Source organism: Ahaetulla prasina, chromosome 14, assembly GCF_028640845.1.
Source record: "Ahaetulla prasina isolate Xishuangbanna chromosome 14, ASM2864084v1, whole genome shotgun sequence".
NCBI classification, from domain to species: Eukaryota; Metazoa; Chordata; class Lepidosauria; order Squamata; family Colubridae; genus Ahaetulla; species Ahaetulla prasina.
Genome location: NC_080552.1, coordinates 7331049 through 7356918, shown reverse-complemented (window position 1 = coordinate 7356918; position 25870 = coordinate 7331049). Strand labels below are relative to the sequence as shown.

General features: G+C 42.8%; 1 protein-coding gene across 3 annotated transcripts in view; it reads left to right on the top strand.

The window, feature by feature from the left end:
* RBFOX1 (RNA binding fox-1 homolog 1) overlaps positions 1-25870 on the top strand; it is a 634773-nt gene that overhangs the window by 501237 nt on the left and 107666 nt on the right. For all 3 annotated transcript variants that reach the window (XM_058157660.1, XM_058157659.1, XM_058157658.1), the window contains one exon: positions 18962-19094. In XM_058157660.1, the coding sequence (XP_058013643.1) occupies positions 18962-19094 (133 nt within the window). The remainder of the gene's footprint in view (positions 1-18961; positions 19095-25870) is intronic.

Sequence of the window (25870 nt, the reverse complement as noted above, 5' to 3'; positions counted from 1 at the left end):
CTGCACTTTTTCTAGAGTCTCAACTTCTTGAGACCCAGACCCAGACTGGATGCAGTACTCTAAGATGTGGATTGATCTAGTTAATCCGGATTCTAGTTTGCTGGGGAATTCTGGGAGTTGAAGTCCATATGTCTTAAAATGGCGGAGGTTGCGGAACACTGCAGCATATGACTCCAAGAAGCAAAATGGTTTATAGAGCATTGCTCATGTTTAGCTGGAACAAACCTTGATCCATTGAAAACAGTTCCAACCTCACCATATTGGAACTAACAATGGCATTGACTTTCCATAATTCATGAAACAATTCACCTAGTTTTGTTCATTTTTCTGAGCAACTATCTCCCTTTAAAAAGAAAAAATTAATTAATCAGGGCACTGTCAATTTCCTTCTGCCCTGTCCATTTGTGGCAAGGTAATTAATCATCACCCCATCGGGGCAGAGAAAGGGAACCTTCCAGGAGACATTTGTCATCCCTTTGAATGAATGAATAAATAAATAAATAAGGGCCACATGCCACCTCACAGCGGATACATCTTGTCTTTCATAATATTTTATCGACACTTTTGCATGTTGTAATAGACAGCAGCAGGAAGCAGCTGTAGTTCAATGCAATATGAATATTAAAGGAACAAATCGGAGCGGATTTATAGGTTATTGCTTTTTCTGTTTATGCCAGTTTGGAGATTACAGCAAGCAAATGAACAGTGAAAAATTACTCTTCCATGTGGGGAATGGTGATTAAATTTGTACCTTAATTAGGCTCTTCTCCTTCTCCTTCTCCTCTTCTTCTCCTTCTCCTTCCTCTTCCTCCTCCTCTTCCTCCTCCTCCTCCTCCTCCTCCTCTTCTTCTTCTTCCTCCTCCACCTCCTCCTCCTGTTCCTCTTCCTCTTCCTCTTATTCTCCTCCTCCTCTCTGTCTCCTTGTCCTGGTCCTTCTCTTTCCCCTATTTTTCTTTCCAGTGAATTTCAGATGAAGCTATGCAGAAAACACCAAATTGCACTGCTTCATATTGGTATGGAGTTCAACAGAATTGCTTATCTTAAGCACATCTTCTAGGGAAAAAACAGTGCTCCAGTGATGGAGCACCCACAACTTCAGGAGGCAAGCTTTTCCATGGATTAAATGTTCTCGCTTTCAGAAAAAATTTCCTTACTTCTAGGTTGAATCTATCTTTAAGAAGCTTCCACCCTTTACTGCTTGTTCTGAACTCTAGTGCTTTGGAGAGTAAATTAATCCCCTCTTCTCTGTGGTAGCTCCTCACAAGACAGCTGCATCTAAGCTACACAAATTCCAATGACCACTGGATGGCAGCATAGAGACCAAAAACTGGAATCCTTTTCTGTCCTCTAGTGGTGGATAGGTCAGTAATTCTTTTGTGAAGTCCTTTCTGTAGAGCAGAGCTCTCCAAGCCTGGGAACTTTTAGGACTTGTGGATTTCAGCTTCCAGAATTCTCCAGCCAGCCATGCTTGCTGGGGAATTCTGGGAGTTGAAGTCCACAAATCTTAAAGTAACCAAGTTTGGAGACCCCTGCTTTAGGGTGACCAGTGTCCACACTTCCTACAGGGGGTAGGGTTTGGTTAAAGTGACCAGATTTCAGCCATGGCAAAGCGGGACACCATTGACGGGGGGCGGGGGGGGGCTGCGCATGCGCGCTGAGTCTTGCCACCTGCCTGAAGGAGGAGGAGCGGCTGCTGCTTCTCCGCTCTTCCAGGCAGGCTTGGCTTTCCTCGGCTCGCCTCTCTGCTCTTCTCTTCCTCTTGGGTGAAGGCAAGCGGCGTCTCTCCTCCCTCTCGTGCCCCCTTCTCCGCCACTCCCCCTTCTCCGCCTCCTCCTCTTGCATTGCCGCCTCCCATTGTCCGAATGGAGTGAAACAAAAAAAAAATCGGGACTTTTTGGAATTGCAGCGGGATGCGGGACAAATTATTAAAAAGCGGGATGTCCCACCAAAAGCGGGACGTCTGGTCACTATAGGTTTGGTGGAAATGGAATTTCATCTGGGAGACCACCAGTGGTGGGATTCAAATAATTTAACAACCAGTTCTCTGCCCTAATGACTGGCTGGGTGGGCGTGGCTATGGTGGGTGCGGCCACGGGGTGTAACAGGCAGCACTCTGCATCCTACACCCTCCTGGGAGCAAAAATGGGCCACGGGGAGGTTGCGCCACACACACACCACCCTATTTTGGGCCTAGTTGGCCTTCTTGCACTTGTCTGGGAGCCAAAATGGGGCATGTGAGGACTCCTGGAAGGGGCAGGGTGGGGAGGGGAGGGGCCAGCCAGCAATTTAACAACCGGTTTTCCCGAACCAGCTGAATCCTGCCACTGGAGACCACCAATCTCTTCCTACACAATGTTGTGTCACAGTGCCCTACCAGATAAACACTGTGGGAGAAGTTACAGATAGATTCTTCATGCACAAAAACACTTTTTTTTTTTAGTATTATTTCATATATTTATGATCCTCATTTGGAGACTGAAGCAACATATATTGTTTATGCAGGTGTGTATGAACACAGATAGCAAGAAAAAAAACCAGAAATCTATGTTAATTTGCTGAATATCTTTTTAATAAGGTAACCTTATTAAAGTTTAGATAGATAGATAGATAGATAGATAGATAGATAGATAGATAGATAGATAGATAGGTAGGTAGGTAGGTAGGTAGGTAGGTAGGTAGGTAGGTAGGTAGGTAGGTAGGTAGGTAGGTTGTTTTGATATTTCTTATCTTAATTAAGATAAGAAAAACAAAACAAAGCAAAAAAGTATAGAGCAAAGCCAAAAAGAAATATACACAAATTACTTCCGATTTTCTTTTACAATAGTTATCGGTATAAATTTAAATTGACCTCTTACTCTGCAGTGTCAACATCACTGTATATCACAATTTTATGTTTATCTGTCTCACACAAAAGGTCTCACACAAAAAGGAAAAGAGTGCAGAGAAGAGCAACAAAGATGATTAAGGGGCTGGAGGCTAAATATATATGAAGAAGGGTTGCGGGAGCTGGGCCTGGCTAGTCTAGTGAAGAGAAGGGCCGGGGGGACATGATAGCAGTCTTCTAATATCTGAGGGGCTGCCACAGAGAGGAGGATGGGGGTCAAGTTATTATCCAAAGCACCCAAAGGCCAGACAAGGACTAATGGATGGAAACTGACCCAGTAGAGATTCAACCTAGAACTAAGGAGAAATTTCCTGACAGTGAGAACGATCAATCAGCTTTGTTCAGAAATTGTAGGTTGTGGGTTCACTGCATCACTGCATCACTGGAGGCTTTCAAGAAAAGACTGGACAGCCATTTGTCCGAAATGATATAGCGTCTCCTGCTCAAGCAGGGGTTGGATTAGAAGACTTCCAAGCTGTGTTATTCTGTTAATGTCTTTTCTCTAATCAAAGATCTCAATTTCACCATCTCAGCAAATTTCATCATCTTCATCATCTACTCTTTGATTGTGGGCATCATCAAATCTTTCCACATTGTGCATATAAAATTCTTGCTGCTGTTACCATATATAAAATCAAAGTTCCGGGAGGTTTTTCCAGATTTTTAAGGAAATTTGGCTTTAGTTGAATCTTTAAAATCTTCTGAATTAACATAGGCATCTGAATCCAAAAAATTAACACTTTTTGCACATCCACCAAGCATGATAAAATGTCCTGTCTTGTTTACATTTGTCGTGTCCCACTCCTCCGCTGACGGCCGGGTCAGGGAAATCTGAATCAGGCGTGCCTCTGCAGCTCTGCCAAAGCCCTAGCAAAGTTCTCAAGGCAGGCAGGAGACCAGAAAGTGACTTCAGCAAGATAAGGTAGACTTTGCCTGACTCAGAGAATGCCAGAAAGCAGATCCTTTATATAGGCCATGGGGTGTGGCTCCATGACTCAGCACTTATCCCGGCCTGCCCCTCCCTTCCTTCTGTTGACGCCGCTTATCAATTCTCCTGAAGCGAGGGTCACTCCAGTCTGCAGCTGTTGGTAATTGACCTTCCTCAGGCTCACATGCTGTGGGGGAGGGGGAGGGGTCTAGTTGCTCCATTTGCCTGGGCATGGAGCCAGGGCTGGGGGCTGGAGGCGCTTCTTCTTCCTCAGCCTGTCTGGGCATGGAGCCAGGGCTGGGGCCGGGAGGCATGCTAGGACATTCCTCAGCATTCGGAAGCAGATAAGAAGGCCCCGGCTGCGGGGAAAGCGGACGAGGCACAACAACATTTCCAGCACAAATTCAAAGTACCTTTACACAGTTTAGATAATTTTCTGATGACAGATACCGAGGACAAATTATTTTATAAAAGTTCTCTTTCAGATTATAATATAGTGTGAATTTCGGTCCTTTCATTCACATATTTTCCCATTGTTGTATTTATATATTGCAACCAAAGTTTTCAGCCATTTTATGCCTTATGTTCTTTTACTTGTTCTCCTTCTTTCACATTTTAATAAAAGTTGATGCAATTTAACAATAACATAGAATAGAATAACAGAGTTGGAAGGGACCTTGGAGGTCTTCTAGTCCAACCCCCTGCTTTAGAAGGAGACCCTATAACCAGTGATGGTTAACCTTTTTGCTGTTGTGTGCCAAAAGCAGGAAGAGCATGAGCGGGGGGGTCGCACATGTGTGTGCCACACCCATAATTCAATGCCACTGCACCCCACACACCCCCATGCATGTGTGTGCGACCCCCCCCACTTCCCTCCGCTTTTGGCACGTGACAGCAAAAAGGTTACCGGTGGGCCTTGTAGGCCCACTTTTTTGCCCTCCCCAGGCTCCAGGGGATTTCTTGGAGTCTGGGGTGGCGAAAACAGCCTCCACCCCCTAGAGGCTGGAAATGGCCCGGTGGGCCCAAAAAGCCTGAAAATCAGCTGGCCGCCATGCGTAAGTGCGTTGGAGCTGAGCTAGGGCAACACTCACGTGCCCACAGATATGGCTCCACATGCCACCTGTGGGTTTGCCATCCTGGCCCTATACCATTTCAGACAAATGGTTACCTGGTCTCCTTTTGAAAGCCTCCGGTGATGAACTTAATTCTGTTTCAAATTCATTCTTACAATATTCAAAACCAAAAATCATTTTATCTACTTTAAATCTTTCTAATAATTGTATATAAGAAAAGAGTGGCAAGATGACCTAGCGGTGAATGCGCTCTCTTCCCACTATGAAGGTTGAAAGTTCAATCCTAGGTAGCGGCAGATATTCCTCTCTCTCAGCGCAATGAGCAATTGTCTGTTGTGAACTCCACATAGGCGTCAGGAAGGGCAACCAGCCAGTAAACGCTCAGCTCCATCCAGTTGCCCCGACTCTACCCTGAATTAAGGTATAAAAGGGAGTTGTAGATAAGAAAACCATTGACTTGTACATCCTTTTGAAGTAAAACTTAGTCTTGATTTATTTTGAAATCAGGCTGAGAAAATTACATGATGTCACCCTAAGTCAATCATTTGTGTTTAGTTATCATTTCTCTTCTATCATATGCTTCTTATGGTAAGAGCCAGAAAGATTTTTCTGAACACAAATTTATGGATTTATGTCTATTCCATATCCTCAAAATAGCACGTCTAACAAAATGATTTTTAAAATAAATCTATATTAACCTTGACTTTGTCATGTCATAAATAGCTGTGCCACCCAAACATCGAATCATATTCTCACTCCAATGACCTTCTAATTCTCGCCATCACCCACTCTTTTATCCAAACTACAGAACAAGCCGCAAACTATAATTTCAAATTAGGTAAACACAAAACTCATCTTTCTTAGCATCTCGTAAAGCCTTGGGGTTATGTTTGTTTGTTTTTGCCTGATGCATAAATTTAGATATATCTTTCTTCCATTCATTAAATGGTTCCTCAGTTGTTAAAATAGATATTTTCTAGAACAGAAATAACAATCTGGGTAAAACATTCATTTTTACCACAGAAATTCTTCTCAACAATGAAAATCGTAATTTCGCCCTTCTTCGCATACCTTTTCTGACTTCATTCCGTGTCTTAACAAAATGATTTTGAAACAATATAGAATTCTCTGAATATCTTTGATGCCTAAAGAATAAGGTGTTGTTTTTTTTCCCCTTAACTTTTCCTCTTTGTCTTTATTGGAACATGGCACTAATTAATTATCACCTGAATGGTGTCTTCAAAAAGGGGTTCAATAAATAAATAAATAAATAAATAAATAAATAAATAAATAAATAAATAAATAAATAAATAAATAAATAAATAAATAAATAAATAAATAAATAACAACAACAACAACAACACCAGCAGCAGCAGAGTTGGAAGGGACCTTGGAGGTCTTCTAGTCCAACCCCCTGCCCAGGCAGGAAACCCTATACCACTTCAGACAAATGGTTTTCCAACATCTTCAAAACTTCCAGTGTTGGAGCATTCACAACTTCTGCAGGCAAGTTGTTCCACTCATTAATTGTTCTGACTGTCAGGAAATTTCTCCTTAGTTCTAAGTTGCTTCTTTCCTTGATGAGTTTCCACCCATTGCTTCTTGTTCTACCCTCTGGTGCTTTGGAGAATAGCTTGACTCCCTTCTCTCTGTGGCAGCCCCTGAGATATTGGAAGACTGCTATCATGTCACCCCTAGTCCTTCTTTTCATTAAACTAGACATGCCCAGTCCCTGCAACCGTTCTTCATATGTTTTAGCCTCCAGTCCTCTTTTGTTTCCTGTGGGAGGTGCCAATCATCTCCAAGCTGTGGCTTTACTCCCAAGTCGACCCTGCTTTCTTAGCTGTTCTTGACTTCTGGCAGCTCTGCTCATGTGCAGACTGGGAACAGGCTCCAGCTGTTCCTCTGCCTCACTGCTATCTAGCTCCCTCTCTGCCTCCGACGCAGAGCCCTCGTCCGAGCTTTCCCCTGCCCCCAGGACTGGCCCGTGTTCCTCACCAACCGCCTCACTGTCTGACTCTGCTGCCAGCTTTGCTGGCTGCCAGTGGGCCACAACAATGACAAATCGAGGACTACCTGTATAAACTAACTAAAGTGTTTATTGCCCATCAAAGTTTCTGCTTTTCAAAATCATGGCTTATTTTATTGCCATTCTACTGAAGTTTTGCCTGAGGCCAAACCAGCTTTTCTCCTTTAAAATTAGATGGTTTTAAAGAAAAATTGTATCTCCCCATCCAACTCCTCAGCTCCTTATATTCTGCAGGGATTTTGGGGAAACTAAAAATTTTAAATGGGCCTTTTTTGGAATTAACTGTGAAACATGCAATACCTGAAATTTTCCACATTCATTTTAAGAGTAACTTTCAGTTTTCTCCCACAAACTTATCAAAGCATCCAAAGGTTCAAGGGAGGGAGGGGAGGGAGATCTTTGTGTAAGCTCACATTTTTTTAAATGAAATGCAATTTTTATGGCCTTTAGGTTTAGCAACCCAAGACCTTCCATAAAGTGAACTAAAATCTGTGGAAACTTCCTTTGAACCTTCAACGTTATACGTTTCTCCACATGTATTAAAATATTCTCCCTTGTGTTCATGTGGTGGTTAATAGAACAGTTTGCTTAAAACAGCAAACTGACAAAAATAATATCAAGAGATAATCATATACACAGAGGAGAAAGAAGTGCATTCTACTTATTTCATGGCATGTAAGGCTAGAAATAGCGATAATAAGCATCATCATCTTTTTTTAATGACTCCATAATCCCTTGTGGGGTGGAGTCTGGGCAACTGAATGGAGCTTGAGTGTTTACTGGCCGGATGCCCTTCATGTCGCCAATGCGGAGTTTTATTCAGCAGATATATTCTCATGGCTTAGGACCCGGGTACTTACGAGACCGCCTGCTGTTACCGTATGCCTCCCACCGACCCGTACGCTCTCACAGAGAGGGCCTTCTCAGGGTGCCGTCCACCAAACAATGTCGGCTGGCGGCCCCCAGGAGTAGGGCCTTCTCTGTGGGAGCATCGACGCTCTGGAATGAACTCCCCCCTGGCCTACGTCAAGTGCCTGATCTTCGGACCTTTCGTCGTGAGCTAAAAACATATTTATTTATTCAAGCAGGACTGGCATAAATAGTTGATTTTAAATTGGGGTTTTATTATGTTTTAAATTTTTAAATCTATTTTAATCATCAGCCGTTTAGTAATAGTTTTATTTTAAATTCTTTTTAATTGTATATATCCTGTATTTTATTTTGGCTGTACACTGCCCTGAGTCCTTCGGGAGAAGGGCGGTATAAAAATTTAATAAAAAAAAAATAAAAAAAAAATAAAGGTGCCCAGAGAGAGAGAAATATCTGCCTCTACCTAGGATCGAACTCACAGCCTCCTGATGGTGAGGCAAGAGCTTCACCTCTAGGCCACCGCACCATTCAAATAGCAATAATAAGCATAAAACAAGTAAATTCAATCTAGTTTAGTAAGGGTACGTAGGCAACGTTAGAAAGATTAAGCAGGGGCATCTGGCTGGAAGACCATCTGTCATGTCCCACCCCCACTCCGATGAACAAGTCAAGGAAGTCCGTAACAAACTTGGCAACGAAGCCTCTGCAGCTTGCCAAGTTCCTTCGAGGTTTATCAGGGCAGGCAGGAGTCCAAGTTGTGACTTCAGCGATAGGGTCCGATATCAGCAAACTAGATAAGACTTTGCTTGACTCAAGGTTGGAATGCCAAAAGCAGGTCCTTTATATAGGCTGTGGGGTGTGGCTCCATGACTCAGCATTTATCCACCCTTCCTTCTGCTGGCATCGCCTCTCAGATCTCCGGAAACGAGGGTCCACCAACTTTGAATTGTCTTCAGCTGGATCTGCTGTCAGCGTCTGGGAAAGGGAGGGGTCAGAGGGAGTAGGCCCCGGTAATTCCACCACCTGGCTGGCTTCCTGCTCTGAAGGCTGAGCCAAAGGAACACACGCTGTATGAGTGAGGTTTATTGGGCTTCTCCTTTCACTCCTTGAATCCTCTCCGGGCATGGGGCCAGGGCCGGGGGGCTGGAGTCATGACAGGCCGTTCATCTTCATTATCAGACTCGGAGTCTGATAAAAGGCCCGGCTGGAGACGGGAGGGGCCCGGCTGAGGAGACGAGAGTGGACGAGTCACAACACCATCATGGCGGCAGATTGGAGAGAGAGGTGGCAAATTGAAACTTCAACATTATACGTTTTCTCCAAATATGCTTCTCTGCTCCGATTTAAGTTCTGCCTTTCCCCTAGAAGCCATCTCGGATTCAGGATGGTTGAGTGCCAAGCGAGCGGTGCCCAGGAGGGCCTAACAAAGAGATTCATTCATCGATTGTAGCAACCCATCTTTCTTTTGACATATGGCACTCTTATGCAAATTCAGATCCTAGCTGGAATGCAAGCAATAATTGGCCATTAAAGGGGCTGTATGTTTTTTACGGTTTGGATGGGAAATCTGCTTCCCTGTTGGATTTAGCATATGCTACTTCTTCATATATATTTTTTCTTCGGGGCTTCAGAACTTGAAGATACAGTTTATAACGCCAGCCTCATCTGGGACGTCTCTGGCGTGATGGGCACATAAGCGTCTTATTTTAAGTCTGGGTTGATTTCCATCCCTACTCCCACCCAGTATATCTGTTAAAGTTTATTGCCTGATGGCTCTCCAGGCCATTGTTTACTTCATTTAGTATGAAGATGAGGACTAAATGTGTATATTAATATCATCTGGGATGAATTAGCTACTCAACAGCAGTTCAGGTGTGAACATAATGATAAGAACTACATTGGGGTGTTTATCTTCTCGGTTGCAAATATTCCTCTCTGTTGGCTTGTTCAGAATAACAGAGTTGGAAGGGACCTTGGAGGTCTTCTAGTCCAACCCCCTGCTTAATTTAAGCAGGAGACACTATACCATTCTGGACAAATCTTCTTAAAAACCTCCCATGATGGAGCTTTTTTGAAAAAGGCAACTGGACCTTCTTTGTTTTTCTTTGAAGATGTTTCGCTTCTCATCCAAGAAACTTCTTCAGTTCAGCACCCACAACTTCTAGAGGTAAGCTGTCCCAGTGATTAATTGTTCTCACTTTCAGGAAATTCCGCCTTAGTTCTAAGCTGCTTCTCTCCTTGATTAGTTTCCACACATTACTTCTGTCAGCGTTCCAGAAAAATCTCCTCTGCATAAAAAAACTCAGAAGCCATTGTCTTTCAGAGTTCTTTACTAGCATAAGGAAACTAGCACATGATGAGTGAAATTCCAAAACGGAATTTCTGGATTTTTTTCCCAGTTATACAAACCCCAAGAGTCCCACCCCCCTAACCTCTTTGCTGGTCACATGGTCCAACGTCCTTCCACTTTATTTGAAACCTCTTCTTGCCACTCCTTCTGCAGATGTGAACACAATCCGAACTTGACCGCTTGAAGAATGTTACCATACCCCTCAACCCCCTTTCTTCCCCTCAGGGAAAAAATGTGGCAGTGTCTGGAAACCTAAGGCCTAGTATGGTTTCCAGGCCTGACAGGCGTCCCCCCCTTGCAAAAGAAGCTGTATCCTAGGAAAGAAAAAAAGAATTAATAAAGAAGAGTGTCGGTGGTCCACACTTCCCTTCTACCCCTTCTACCCCCCCTTGTTCTACCCTCAGGTGCTTTGGAGAATAGCTTGACTCCCTCTTCTTTGTGGCAGCCCCTGAGATATTGGAAGACTGCTATTATGTCTCTCCTAGTCCTTCTTATCATCAAACAGGGCATACCCAATTCCTGCAACCATTCTTCATATGTTTTAGCCTCCAGTCCCCTCATCATCTTTGTAGTTCTTTTCAGCACTTTCTAGAATCTCAACATTTTTTTTTCTATCATGGTGTCCAAAGCTGGATGCAGGATTCCAAACGTGGCCTTACCAAGGCATTATAAAGTGATATTAACACTGCACGTGATCTTGATTCTATCCCTCTGTTAATGCAGCCTAGGACTGCATTGGCTTTTTTTTTTTCAATCAGAACTGTCTAAAATTCTCTTGTTCTCAAAACGCAGATTTCAGGTTTTGGTCTATAAAATGTCTCTCTTCCTCTATTCAGTGTTTTGTCAACCAGATGCTTATTGGAGATAATTTTAAGGTTGATTATACTGCAATCATCTCAGAAGACATGGTTTAAATCATAATAGATTAGAATAGATTAGATGAATAGAATAGAATAGAATAGAATAGAATAGAATAGAATTTTTTATTGGCCAAGTGTGATTGGACACACGAGGAATTTGTCTTGGTGCATATGCTCTCAGGGTACATAAAAGAAAAGATACGTTCATCAAGGTACAACATTTACAACACAATTGATAGTCAATATATCAATATAAATTAAGGGCTAAATTATAAATTATAGATTATATAGCTAAAGTATAGATTAAGGGCTAAATTCAATTTTCTTTGTCATTCTGTCACCGTGGCTCTCTTTAGAATAGAATAGAATTTTATTGGCCAAGTGTGATTGGACACACAAGGAATTTGTCTTGGTGCATATGCTCTCAGTGTACATAAAAGAAAAGATACGTTCATCAAGGTAAAACTTTTGAGTTAAATAGAACATTTGTAACTTAACAGGGCACTAAGTTTAATTTTCAGAAACTCTAGTTAAAAGAATTTCAGCCTTAGAAGAACTGTGAGAACTACTAACTATAAGATTTGTCATTTCTTTGTTCATGCAAAATGCTTTAGCCAGATCCTCAAAATGCTAAGTTGGTTACTATGAATCTTGATGCACATTGGATTTGGAGGTTAGTATGGTGGCTCAGTGACTAAGACGCTGAGCTTGTCGATTGAAAGGTCGGCAGTTCAGCGATTCGAATCCCTAGTGCCGCGTAACGGGGTGAGCTTCCATTACTTGCCCCAACTTCTGCCAACTTAGCAGTTTGAAACCACGTAAAAAATGCAAGTAGAGAAATAGGGACCACCCTTGGTGGGAAGGTAACAGCGTTCCGTGCGCCTTTGGTGTTGAATCATGCTGGCCACATGACCACGGAGACATCTTCGGACAGCGCTGGTTCTTTGGCTTTGAAACGGAGATGAGAACTGCCCCCTAGAGTCAGGAACGACTAGGACATATGTGCGAGGGGAACCTGTACCTTTACCTATGTTGTCTGAATGCAGATCATTGGTTTATTTGATGGTTCAGAGTATTCTGCAAATCCAGAAGATGGGCTAATTCATTTTACTGATATTATGTTCATGCATTTGCTACCGCCCTAATTTTGGATGGAGAAATATCCTATGAAACACTGGCAGAGTTTACACATTGAACCAGGATGTTTACAAATCATGGCTAAGCAAATCAGGACTTAGACTAATATATTAATTAAGGTCTTCTAAAAGAGGTAGCAATATTATTTTTATTTATTTGTTAAATTTATTTGCTGCCCATCTCATCACAAGGTGACTCTTTATGATGTTGAAAAGAATACAGAAACATGTATAAGAATTAACTACTATAAAAATACAAGGTATAAGCTGTAACTAAAAGAGAGAGGCATATTCATATTTGAAAGCTCTCCAGAGTTAATTCTAGATGAGTGGCACACAGATCTAATAGATAAAATAATAATAATAAAAAATTAGCTACAGGAAGAACCAATTAATACTGCAGTATCATCCTACTCAGAGGTAAATTGTACTTTAATTTCATGGTGCATTCTCGAAACCTTTTAGATATAGAATTGAAAAAATATCAGAGTCCTATGCAAAGATAATGAAATCAAACACAATTTAGTTAAAAAGAGAATTATCATTGATTGCAAGCATAGATTTGCAGTCATCTCAGTTAATTAAATCACTGTGGGAACAATAAATTAAGGCCTTTCTCCTTTGCTTGTTAAGATTGTGGTAATTGTGGTCTACTATTCTAGGAAAGGAAAAGAAATGGAGACCAGATGCTGCCCAAAATTAAATCCAGGCAACATAGCTGACCCTTTGCACCATTCAAGAACAGAAATGTAACTTCCTGATCCTTCCATCCATAATCATGAACTTCTATCTATAGCCAATCCACTCCAGATAATTAAGGGCCCATCACAATTGTATTTGGGGATTCCCAGTGAGAGAATTAAACAAACACAGACCTTACTCTGAGAACAGAAGTCTACTGATAAAACATGAAGGTCGCTTCCATGTTCAATATTCTTTTCCATCCCTCTGTCCAGCCCTCCAGCCACCCATAAAGTGATTAAATTCAGATTACTCATTTTCCAGATGACCAATAAAATTGAAATGCTAAGAATAAAATACAAGCTGAGATTTGTTTTTTGGGGGGGGCAATTCCCCCCCCCCCCGTTATTTCCCCTTGCCCTCCTCTAGCTAAGCTTTTAGGAAATAGGAAAAGGGCTATTAAGAGAAAGCCATTCATTCAATTGTTGTTAGTTGTAAAGTCGTGTCCAACCCATCGCGACCCCATGGACAACTTTCCTCCAGGCCTTCCTGTCCTCTACCATCCCCTGGAGACCATTTAAGCCCACGCCGACTGCTTCAGTGACTCTTCGGCTTTGAAACGGAGATGAGCACCGCCCCCTAGAGTCGGGAACAACTAGCACATATGTGCGAGGGGAACCTTTACCTTTACCTTTTACCCAACTGTACAACTTCTGTAAATTTTGTGTCCGTTTAACTAATATTATATCCCCCCCTTTTTTTCCTGCTTGTCCATTTTCTCTCTTTTTAATAATATATGTTTTTTTAAAAAAAATAAAAAGGAGTGGGTCCCTTTTCAGTCCCATAGTTGAAGCCACTATCTTGAGATCCTCCTCCCAGTGGATTCCATGAGTTAGACTAGGGGTCTCTAAGCTTGGCCACTTTGAGACTTGTGAACTTCAACTCCCAGAATTCCTCAGGGGTTGAAGTCCTCAGGAGTTGAAGTCCCCAAGTCTTAAAGTTGTTTGGAGATCCCTGGCGTAGACTTGACAAGGGTTCCTCTAGCCTAGGAATCCATCTTCTGGTGGGAGGGAATGCAATTCTGGCATGTTTTAATTATGTTTCAGTCTTTTTTTTTTTTTTAAATCTAATGGAAATACAAGACCTGGTTTGGTAGCATACCCATTTTCTGAATAGAAAACGAATATTCTATTTATTTATTTATTTATTTATTTATTTATTTATTTATTTTATTTATTTATTTATTGGAATTTGTCAAACAAAAACGAGAACAGAAATAAGAGATAATATCATTAGTTGTATTTCCTTACTTTGATTTAGGTTTAATTTGACAATGTCATTGTGTTTGTTGATTAAGAGCAGTGGTGGGTTTCAAATTTTTTTACTACCCATTCTGTGGGTGTGGCTTGGTGGGTGTGGCATGGCTTGGTGGGCATGGCTTGGGCATGGCAGGGGAAAGATACTATAAAATCTCCATTCCCTCCCCAATCCAGGGGAATGTTTCTGCAAAATCTCCTGCTGGGACTCGGGAAGCAGAGAATAGATGGGGGCAGGGCCAGTCAGAATTTTTACTACCGGTTCTCCGAACTACTCAAAATTTCCTCTACGGGTTCTCCAGAAGTGGTCCGAACCTGCTGTAACCCACCTCTGATTAAGAGGTAAGCCCTGAAACAGGTGGGCAACTAGGACCCTTTATGGACTTCAACTTGGGCCAACTTCAACTGCTGAGCCATTTCTGAGTTGAAGTCCACAGGTGGTAAGGGGACATGGTTGCCACCCCTGCTCTGAAATCAATTCTGTTACATCCTTGCTTGTTGTTTAGTCTGTGACTCACTTATTCCCACAAACTTATATAAACTAATATCATGTTTTCTCTGTCACCGTACTTCGGTATTTAAATATGCACAACAGCTTAAATATGCATGAAGTGGAGTTAAAGAATGAATTTTCACTGATCTCTCCTGAAACTCAGTTAAGCTATGAGAGACATAGATTCAATGCATTCATTATGCTAAGCCATAATGAGCTTAACCTAACTTTGTTGAATAAGTGACAATTTACCAGATCCACACAATACACTAAAGCCTGGCTTACATATCATGGTGACTAGGTTCTTCAACCAAGTAAACCACATTTTATCTTGGTGGGATGCATGGATTTGGCTACTGTTTAGTTAACTCCAAGGGCGACCGTTGGATAAATGAATTTTAATTGGATTATAAATCAATCTTGCAGGAGTGAAAAAGCTTTCCAAGATACCTTGTTAAAATTTTTAAGCTTTCTTTAGAGTACATCTTGCACCTTGAATGTAATCCCAGTATTTACCTTTAATTTTAGGCAGAACCTCGGTTCCATTGTAATTATGCCACACTTTCCCTTCCAGTTCTGCAGGAAAAAAATTAGCTAATCTAATCAATTAAAAAGAAACTTTGTAGAACTTTTGCATGAATGAGAACTTCCTAATTAATCACAACATTTCAATTCTGACAAAATGTTTGTTGACTCCGAGACAATTTTACACCTTAAAATAAAGGTAAAAGCCATTCATGAAAGTCCATGGGACAAAATAGATACAAATTTGCATTAACTTTGCAGTGTTTTGTTTTATAAATGTATCTTGTTTTTTTTAATTTAATTTGTATGTTGCCTGACTTCAAGCAACTCTCACCGCTGTAAATGATATGAAGAACGGTTGAGGGTGCTAGGTATGTCTAGCCCAGGGGTCTGCAAACTTGGCTCTTTTAAGACTTGTGGACTTCAACTCCCAGAGTTCCTCAGCCAGTTGAAGTCCACAAGTCTTAAAAGAGCCAAGTTTGCAGACCCCTGGGCTAGCCTATTGAAGAAGGAATAGGGTGAACATCTTCCAGTGCTTGCTTGCTTGCTTACTTACTTACTTATTTTATTTGTCAACAAATACAAGAAAACAAGAGTAGACACAGATATGGACACATGAAAAAAAATTGGCACAAAAAAAAGGATATAAATAGGCAAAACATAGCCATAACCACATAGAATTATTACATGTATTTGGGAACAGTAAGATAGGGATGGTAGGCACACTGGTGCGTTTATGTACATCCCCTTAGGGACCTCTTAAGAAACATGAAAAGTCCACGGTAGATGGTTTAAGGTAAAAGGTATGGGGATTAGAGAGACTAACAACAGGATCAGCTAGAGTGTTCCAGACATTTACTACTCTATTGCAAAAGTCATATTTCCTACTATCAAGATTACAGCGAATTACGTTGAGTTTAAATTTATTGATGGGACTTGTATTATTATGGTTGAAATTAAGTATTCATTTATAGGTAGAACATTTTGGTAAATAATCTTATGAACTAAGCATAACTTGAAGGACTGGAACAGAGAAAAGGGGATTGACTCCAAAGCACCTGAGGGCAGGCAAGAAGTTAGATAGAAGTTTATCAAGGAAAAATCCAACCTAGAAGTAAGGAGAAATTTCCTGACAGTGAGAACAATTAATCAATGGAGCAGCTTGCCTCTTGGAATTGTGGGTATGCCATCAAGTTTTCAAAAATAGACTCGACAATCAGGATCATATAAGATCTCCTGTCTTGAGCGAAGGGTTGAACTAGAATACCTCTAAGGCAGGCGGGGGAGATTCAGAAATTTTAGCCACTGGTTCTCTGCCTGGTTGCTTGGTGGGCGTGGCCATAGTGGGCGTGACCTACTTGGCCTCCTGCACGGGGGGGGGGCATTTTCACCCACCCCAGACTCCAGAGGCTTTCATTGAGCTTCCAGGAGGGGGAAAACGGCCCCTCCCAGGCACTGGAGGCCCTCCAGAGGCCAGAAACGGGCCCATTTCTGGACTTCTGAAACTTCCAGTAGTGACCGAGGCCCAAGTAGGTAGTAGTAGATGCAATCAGTTCAAAAACAAACAGACTTTATTGGAAAAGCTGAGAATTAACTCATTCTCAGCGTAGTCCAAACTAAATCAAAGCAAATTCTTCATAACACAATTCTTCAGTTTTATCACCAACCTTGGTCTAATTAGCAAACTGCCAAAGGCTTTTCTTGGCAAAAGTTCAAAAGCAGAAGACGCCGAAAAGAAATAAATGCAGCAAGACAAAGAGCAATTCTATCAACATTGTTTTCCGACAAAGAGCTCAAATGCCGTTGCTGGTCTTCTAAGCCTTATGGGAGGGGCCAATCATCTCTTGGCCCTACTCCTGAGTCGTCCTCTTTGCTTGAGCTGCTCTTGCCTTCTGGCAACTCTTCTCATGCTTGCATTAGGAACAGACTCCTCCTGTTCCTCTGCCTCACTACTGTCAGCCTCTGGAGGCTCTGGAGTCTGCACCTCACTCCCCAATGGCCCTGGCCTGACCTCTGCCTCTGCCTCCGATGCAGAGCCTCATCGGGACCTTCCCCAGCCTCCAGGACTGGCCCACATTCTTCTTCAGCCTCATTGCTGTCCGACTCCATTGCCAGCTCCGCAGGCTGCTGGCGGACCACAACACGTTCCTAGCCCGCCTCCTGTCTGAATCCCATTTAAAGGTTTCTTAGGCCCTTCCTGTGAAAGTTAAGGTTTCACATGATCATGTTGATGATGGAGGAGATGTTCCATTTATGAGGAAAAGTTAACAATCTGATGCTGGATCAGCCCGGTCTCCCAAAACAAAAGAGCAGAGAGAAACGATACCTCTTCGGCTGTCAGATTTTTGTTACCGTTCTACAGTTCTTCTGATGAAGAAGCACTTCATCCTAGAACGAAGTCTTTCAAGGCCCTGATTAGTGAGATTTACGAACAAGAATGTTACGGTAACAACGGGAGAGTTCTGGAGAGAGAATTATATTTTAAAATGAAAAACCTATCTGTAAGGCAGAGAGGATTCTCTGGTGCTTTTTTCTAGTACTTCTTTGAAATAAAAAAAAAATGAGGGGGAGGTTTATTTCTCTGGTGAACGTGGGTGGCCTGCTCCTATTGATTGTTTTTGGAAATGGTTTGCTAGACTCCTTTTCAAGGTGAGAAATGGCTCTCAAGATGCCCAAAGAGAATTTTTAGCCTTTTATGTAGAACGGGAAGACGGGGGGAGGGAAAGGATTCAAAGAGTATGAACATTGATTATTACAAACAGAATTGCATTTGATATCAGCAGTTTCTGGATTTGTTTCGTAAATCTTCTTCTTCTTCTTCTTCTTCTTCTTCTTCTTCTTCTTCTTCTTCTTCTTCTTCTTCTTCTTCTTCTTCTTCTTCTTCTTCTCCTTCTCCTCCTCCTCCTCCTCTTCCTCCTCCTCCTCCTCCTCCTCCTCCTCCTCCTCCTCCTCCTCCTCCTCTTCTTTTTTTAGAATAGAATAGAATTTTTATTGGCCAAGTGTGATTGGACACACAAGGAATTTGTCTTGGTGCATACGCTCTCAGTGTACATAAAAGAAAAGATACCTTCATCAAGGTACAACATTTACAACACAAATGATGGTCATAGGGTACAAATAAGCAATCAGGAACAATCAATATCAATATAAATCATAGGGATACCAGCAACAAAGTTACAGTCATACAGTCATAAGTGGAAGGAGATGGGTGATGGGAACGATGAGAAGATTAATAGTGCAGATTTAGTAAATAGTTTGACAGTGTTGAGGGAATTATTTGTTTAGCAGAGTGATGGCCTTCAGGAGAAAACTGTTCTTGTGTCTAGTTGTTCTGGTGTGCAGTGCTCTATAGCGTCATTTTGAGGGTAGGAGTTGAAACAGTTTATGTCCATTTTTTACAACCTCTTCAGCTGAAGAGGTTGTAAAAAATGCTTTTAAAAGCCTCTGATGATCGTGTGGCTCAGCTGGGCATGGAGTGGGGGGCAGGAATTTTTGCTACCAGTTCTCCGAATTACCTGCCACCATCGCTACCGCATCGGGCGATCCGGTCCGAACTGGGAGCATTTCACCCCTGGTTTGTGCTGGGTTTGAAACCAAGACTTTTCTCCCCTAGGTAACACACCACACCTTATTCTTGCCTGTTGTTAATTTAAGAATACGACAAATTTGAGAAAGCAGACTTCATTGAGAAAGGCCTATGACTGTTCACCCAGGCTAAGCCTTGAATTTTGAATGCTGAATGAGCCAGTATCTTTTCCTGTAGGAAACAGAAGGAAAAAAGTATCAACCACCTGTTGCATTTTTGTCTTTTTTTAGTGCCGGGTTTCCCGTATCCAGCTGCAACTGCAGCTGCCGCGTACCGAGGGGCCCACCTTAGAGGCAGAGGTCGCACCGTCTACAACACATTTCGAGCTGCAGCACCCCCGCCTCCGATTCCAGCTTACGGCGGGTAAGTCGCTGTAGCCTTGGGCTTCTTCAGCCTGTCGCTCTGCAGTTTCCATCTTCTAACTTCTCACAGGGAGGAGGCCCAAAATAATAATAATAATAATGAGGCAATCGAGCATTCATGAATGCCAGGCGCGACCATTTTGTCTCGCCACACCATCCTCGCCCAGTGTGGCGCCAATCTCTGTCGCCTGAAGTGGATCACCTTGCACACGGGGGTTGACAAATGATAGTAATTTGCCCTGTCATGGTTGGTGGCTTTCAAGCATTTTGTGCATCCCATGTTGTTATGCAAATCCCTCTTGAGAAGGAACACCAGGGAGAGGAAACGCATGGGAGCAGAGCTGTGTTAGAGGGCGATGGCAAACATCTGGTTCTTGAGGAGGTGGAATCATTTTAAATCTATTTTTGAAATGGGGGAGGAGTGAAAGTTTGACTTGTAACCCAGAAGGATTTAGTGCATTCATACAGTTAACAGCAAAATAATGGCTACATAGAATGCTTGTAGGGACACAGTGGCTCAATGGCTAAGACACTGAGCTTGTCGATCAAAAGGTCAACAGTTCAGCAGTTCAAATCCCTAGTGCCGCATAATGGGGTGAGCTCCCGTTACTTGTCCAAGCTTCTGCCAACCTAGCAGTTCAAAAGCACATAAAAAGTGCAAGTAGAAAAATAGGGACCACCTTTGGTGGGAAGTTAACAGCGTTCCGTGCACCTCTGGTGTTTAGTCATGCTGGCCACATGACCACCGAGACGGTTCAAATCTCCCGTTACTTGTCCCAACTTCTGCCAACCTAGCAGTTTGAAAGCACGTAAAAAATGCAAGTAGAAAAATAGGTGGGACGATAACAGTGTTGTATGTGCCTTTGGCATTTAGTCATGCCAGCCACATAACCACGGAGACATCTTTGGACAGCGCTGGCTCTTCAGCTTTGAAAGGGAGATGAACATCACTCCCTAGAGTCGGGAACGACTAGCACATAGGTGCAAGGGGAACCTTTACCTTTACCTTTAAGATGCTTGTGTGTGCTTTAAGGTTAATGCTTGTGGAGAACTGCCCATCCAACACATACATTGTTGGGAGAAAGAATAGATGTTGTGCTTATTGTCTCTTAAAATAGCTCACATATATTTCTCCCATTCCATTCAATAAAATGTTTATTCACTCAAATAGGAGATTAAGAAGAAGGCAATCCCAATCGGGGTCGGAGTCTCCAAATTTGGCAATTTTAAAACTTGTGGATTTCAACTCCCAGAATTCCACAGCCAGCCATGTTGGCTGAGGAATTCTGGGAGTTGAAATCCACAAGTCTTAAAATTGTGAAGTTTAGAGACCCCTGCAATAGGACACAAACCATTAAGGATGGCCCGTTCTAGAAGTTCATGAATCCATCCAACCATAGAAAATTTAGCCCATTCCTCTTAGCCTTTTCTCTGTCCTCTATCTGTTTCTTAAAGTATGTAGATCGGAACAAAATATAGAGAATTACGGTCTCTATCTTTCTTGAAACATAAGCATAAGTGGAGAGAAGTTAATTATTTTGCTCATTTGCAAAGTGTATCAGAAGCCATGGCAGTCACAGGATAACAGATCAATTGGTACAGTCCTCCCTCTTCCTCTTTCCTTCTTTTGAATTTGAATTTTAAAAAGAAGAATACCTCTGTGAAATAAAATGGCTGGCCAAATCACTGATCTTCTATTGCTGAAGGTAGATTTATTTGATTCTGAGACTCTCCACCCAGACCTAGTCAAGTGATCTAAGGGGCAAGGAAGGATCCCGGCATTATAAAAAGAGCGTAAATCTATTTGCAACCGCTTGGTAGGACATAATGAACAGAAGAAACAATGAAACACAAAGGAGACTCCATTTCAAAGCTCAGGAAAACTCCATATAAATCTGAAATTGTTATTTTTCACACTTGTCTTGAAAAGGTGCAGCAAACTATATCAGTAGGCAGTCTCAGACAATCAGCTAGTTTCATATTATTCATCGATAGTTGGAATTTTGACTTGGCTATATTTGTTAAAATAAAAATCCTTGTTTCAGAACAAGTCAAGTAAATGCGAGACTACATACTTATTTTATTCTCCTCCCATTTTATCACGGTTCAGCTAAGCTGAGAAAACGATGGACAGAAATCTACCGAGCTGTTGAAAATTTTGTTTTGACCTTATCCTTGTTATGGCTGTCCACACTTTTCCTACTTATATTTAAAAGGACTACAGGTGGTCCTTGACTTATGGCCATCATAAAGCCTGCCCATCACAATCGTAAGTCATCATAAAGCAGATCACCCACATAACCAACCTGATCTTATGACCTTAATAGCAGCAGTTGTTAAACGAACACCAAAGTCATAAAGCCAATGCTAAGTTGTAAAATTAGTGAACAAGTTGTTTGCTGTGGGCCACTTTTGTGGAAAACTAGAAGTAAATGCCAACAATGTGACCATGGTGAGGGGCATAGGCAGCCATCAGAAATTTAGAACCAGGTGATAAGTACACTTGAGGAGATCTATCATAACTTTGAACAGTCACTAAGTGACTGTAAGAGATGACCAGGCTGAGCCCAAGAGAGAAATCTAAGTCATGCCCACAAGAAATCTAAGTCCAGCCCACTGTGAATTCCTTATCTACCACCAATTTGCTTTGGCTGTTAGTAGTTCAGATTCTTATAGACAGCTTTAGCATACAATGAATCTTTCAATTAACTGAACTGCCTGTATTTTCTGATTTCCCAACTGGTTATAAGTGAAGGACTATCTGTAGGGAGATGATTTTGATTTTGATTGTGACTGATTTAGAGGAGGCTGTGTGTGTTAAATCTTCCCAATAATAAATTCTTAAAATTTCTTTTTTTTCAAGTAGGATACTCATCTTGAGTTATAAGAAAGCCATTTTAACAAATGGAGAACAGATGTACAATTATTATACTGAAAAAAAAGCACTGTTTGATGGAATGTTGAGAACAGTTGCAAAATATAATGACATAATATACAATATGTTGTTTTCAGAATTACATTCCATCATTTTCTTTTCTGTTGCATTTTTTTCTCTCTCTCACATACATAAAATCAGGATTACAAGATGCTTTCGGTCCCAACCGAGAACAACATTTTATGGCTTGCCATTAATCCTGGACTGTAGTAGAAAGAGAGAGAGTGATCTGTCAGTTTTTCAGACAAATGCACATTATTTCTTTCTGTCAAATTTTCTGTGAATAATAAAAAAACAATACTACTTTATTGTCCTATACAACTTTTCTACACAGACAGGTTTTGGAAAACAATTTTTCACCAAGAGAGAGAATCAAATTCCTAAAACTCTCTGTGTTTTAAAAAAAATGTAACAATTCTTAAGATGAGTTTCTGACTTGTTCTCTCATGTGAATCCCTCAAAAAATATCCTGTACTGTACATTTTTTCCTCCAGAAAGTAAATAAGCTGACAACTACAAGTTTTATATTCTTAGAGTACTTCTATATTGACTCCAGCTCCAATTGACGCTGAGCTTGTCGATCGAAAGGTCGGCAGTTCAGCGGTTCAATTCCCTAGTGCCACGTAACAGGGTGAGCTTCTGTTACTTGTCCCAGTTTCTGCCAACTTAGCAGTTCGAAAGCACGTAAAAAATGCAAATAGAAAAATAGGGACCATCTTTGGTGGAAAGGTCACAGCATTCTGTGTGCCTTTGGTGTTGAGTCATGCCAGACACATGACCACAGAGACGTCTTCAGTCAGTGCTGGCTCTTTGGCTCTGAAACGGAGATGAGCACCACCCCCTAGAGTCAGGAACGAGTAGCACGTATGTGCTTGGGGAACCTTTAACTTTTTATATTGACTCCAAGGCGCATTGTGTTAAATGTAATTCAAGATGCCCGAACAGCGGACCAGGTAACAACTAGCAGATTGAAATTAAAAGGAAAGAGATTCAGGGTGAATCCCTTAAGTTTCCCTGAAGTCCTCTTCAAAGCCACCTTGAGTCTCTTGATGCTAGGATGGTCCTCAAAATTGAATTAATGCATGCATTTCAAGGAATTTCCCAACAATAAGAGCTCTGAAATAATGGAACTATCAGTCAAGGACAGTAGCGATTCTGCTTAGTTGAAGGTTTCATTCATATTTCAGTGCAGTGTTTTCTCAACCTTGGTGTTCTGTTTCCCTTCCCCCAATACTCCCAGCAAAGAGTCCGTCAGAGGCCTTCCTTTTTTCCTTTTATTTACATAGATACATGTCCTGGCCACGTCTACCCACGGGCCTGCCAAGTTTCTGGAGATAACGAGGAAATTATAGATAAGGCCAGAATTACTCACGAATATATTCTTCCCTCCATTGAAACAGTTAGCTCGCGCCAACTCATTACTTTGTCCAAGACAAAAAACCAGGAAGTCCCGCCTCCTATTTATAGTCTCTGCAGATGTCACTGCATGACAATTATGACTTGGCTTTGTCCCAACTCTTCTGCTGCTGTGCACGGCGATCACGTCTACGTAATCTTGCATCGCTCCAAAACTGTTCTTGGGGCGTTGCCAAATCAGAAGGAGGCTCCATGGAATCAGGCTGTGCCGGCCCCTCCTCCTCCCTTTGAGTGGGTGCCAGGGAGGGAAAAGGCTCAAGAGAAGCAGGGCTGGCCAGGTCTTCTCCCTCACTTTCTGAATCATCCGAGTCCAGGAGTCCGGGTCCAGGAACCTGGGTCACAACACTTGGTAACTTTAAGATGTGTGGACTTTGACTCTCAGAATTCCCTAGCCAGCTGTTCAAAGCAGGGGTGGGCTTCAAATTTTTTTAGCAAGGGGTTCTCTGTCCAGTTGCTGGGTGGGCGTGGCCTAGTCGGCCTCCTGAACCATGGTGGGGGGTGGCATTTTTGCCCTCCCTGGCCTCCGGAGGCTTTGCTCAAGCCTCCAGGAGGGCAAAAACGGCCTCCCCAGGCTCCGGAGGCCTACCGAACTTCCAGTAGGGCCGTTTTTTGCCCTCCCCGAGCCTCCTCGTTTGCCCTGCACTTACCTGCATCCAAAACGGGCCACGTGGTGAGTCCTGGGAAGGGAGGGGCAGGGTGGGCTGGCTCAGCCAGGAGTGGGATTTGGGGGTTCTCCGAACTGCACAGAATCTTAGCGAGAGGTTTTCCTGAACCCCTGCGAACCCCCAACAGCCCACCCCTGGTTCAAAGTCCATACATCTTAAAGCTTCCAAGGTTGAGAAAACCTGCACTAAAGACACATTCTGGTGTGAGAGAGAACGTGGCTCCACCATGAGTCCAAAAACTCAGAAGACTAAACCTCTGGTCCTGGTGACCAACCCAGGTTGGATCCTGCAACTCTATCCTGGGGGACGGACATTTGCCTTCATTCTTGAAAAAACGTTGTTTTTGTGGATTCCTGTACAAAGCAGAGGGTTGGATAAGATTATTTAGATGATGTTTCCAACTCAGCCATTCTCTGACCAGGTCCCACACCTCCATAACATACATGAGTCACCTTGGAGAGCAAATGTTGTGAGGCGCAGAAGGAGAGAACATGCTGAAGCTGAGACTGTGGGCTAGAATAATTACCTAGAATCTGTCGTGTCCCGCTCCTCCGCTGACGGCCGGGTCAGGGAAATCCGAATCAGGCGTGCCTCTGCAGCTTTGCCAAAGTCCTAGCAAAGTTCTCAAGGCAGGCAGGAGACCAGAAAGTGACTTCAGCAAGATAAGGTAGACTTTGCCTGACTCAGAGAATGCCAGAAAGCAGATCCTTTATATAGGCCATGGGGTGTGGCTCCATGACTCAGCACTTATCCAGGCCTGCCCTTCCCTTCCTTCTGTTGCCGCCGCCTATCAATTCTCCTGAAGTGAGGGTCACTCCAGTCTGCAGCTGTTGGTAATTGACCTTCCTCAGGCTCACATGCTGTGGGGAGGGGGAGGGGTCTAGTTGCTCCGTTTGCCTGGGCATGGAGCCAGGGCTGGGGGCTGGAGGCACTTCTTCCTCCTTGGCCTGTCTGGGCATGGAGCCAGGGCTGGGGCCGGGAGGCATGCTAGGACATTCCTCAGCGTTCGGAAGCAGATAAGATGGGCCCGGCTGCGGGGAAAGCGGACGAGGCACAACAGAATCGTAATGGCGACCCTATGGCACGCATGCCCGGTGACATGCCGAGCCATGTCGCCAGCCACATGCGGCGTCACCCGTTCATCTTCCGGGTTTCTGGTGTGAATGCGCACATGATCATCAGCTAGCCTTTGTGCATGTGGCAGTGCCAGCTGGTCTTCCGTTGGTCTTCCGTTTTCCTCCATGAGCATGTGTGGTGGCCAGCTGATCAGCACATGCTCATGCACAACAGTAACCGGGAGACTTACTTGCCGGTGCGCATGCACTCGCCGGAAACCGGAATTAGCTTATTTGGTGCGCGCATGCCCCCTGGGTAACTCTTCTTCCTGGTCGTGGCCCTGAGAAGCGTGCATGCAAAATGTACCCTTTTTGGCACTTGGTGCCCTGTGCGTGCACACATGCTTCCTTTTTGGCACTCTGTGCCGGAAAGGTTTGCCATCACTGACCTAGAACCTCCAGAAAGGCAATTCCACAGCCAGTATGAAATAAGAATCAGTTGTCAGTTCAGGTGAGTTTACTTGTGGAGTAAGTTTACTTGTGGAGTAAGAGTGCGAAGGACATTATCCTGTCCTGGCTAGGCAAGACAGCTGGAAATTCTAGCTTATATCTGTCAAGTACTCAGTGGAAATAGCTGGATTAATCTGAAATCTTCAGGCAGGACCAAGCCAATTCTTCTCCTTTGTTTTGTATTCACAATAAAACT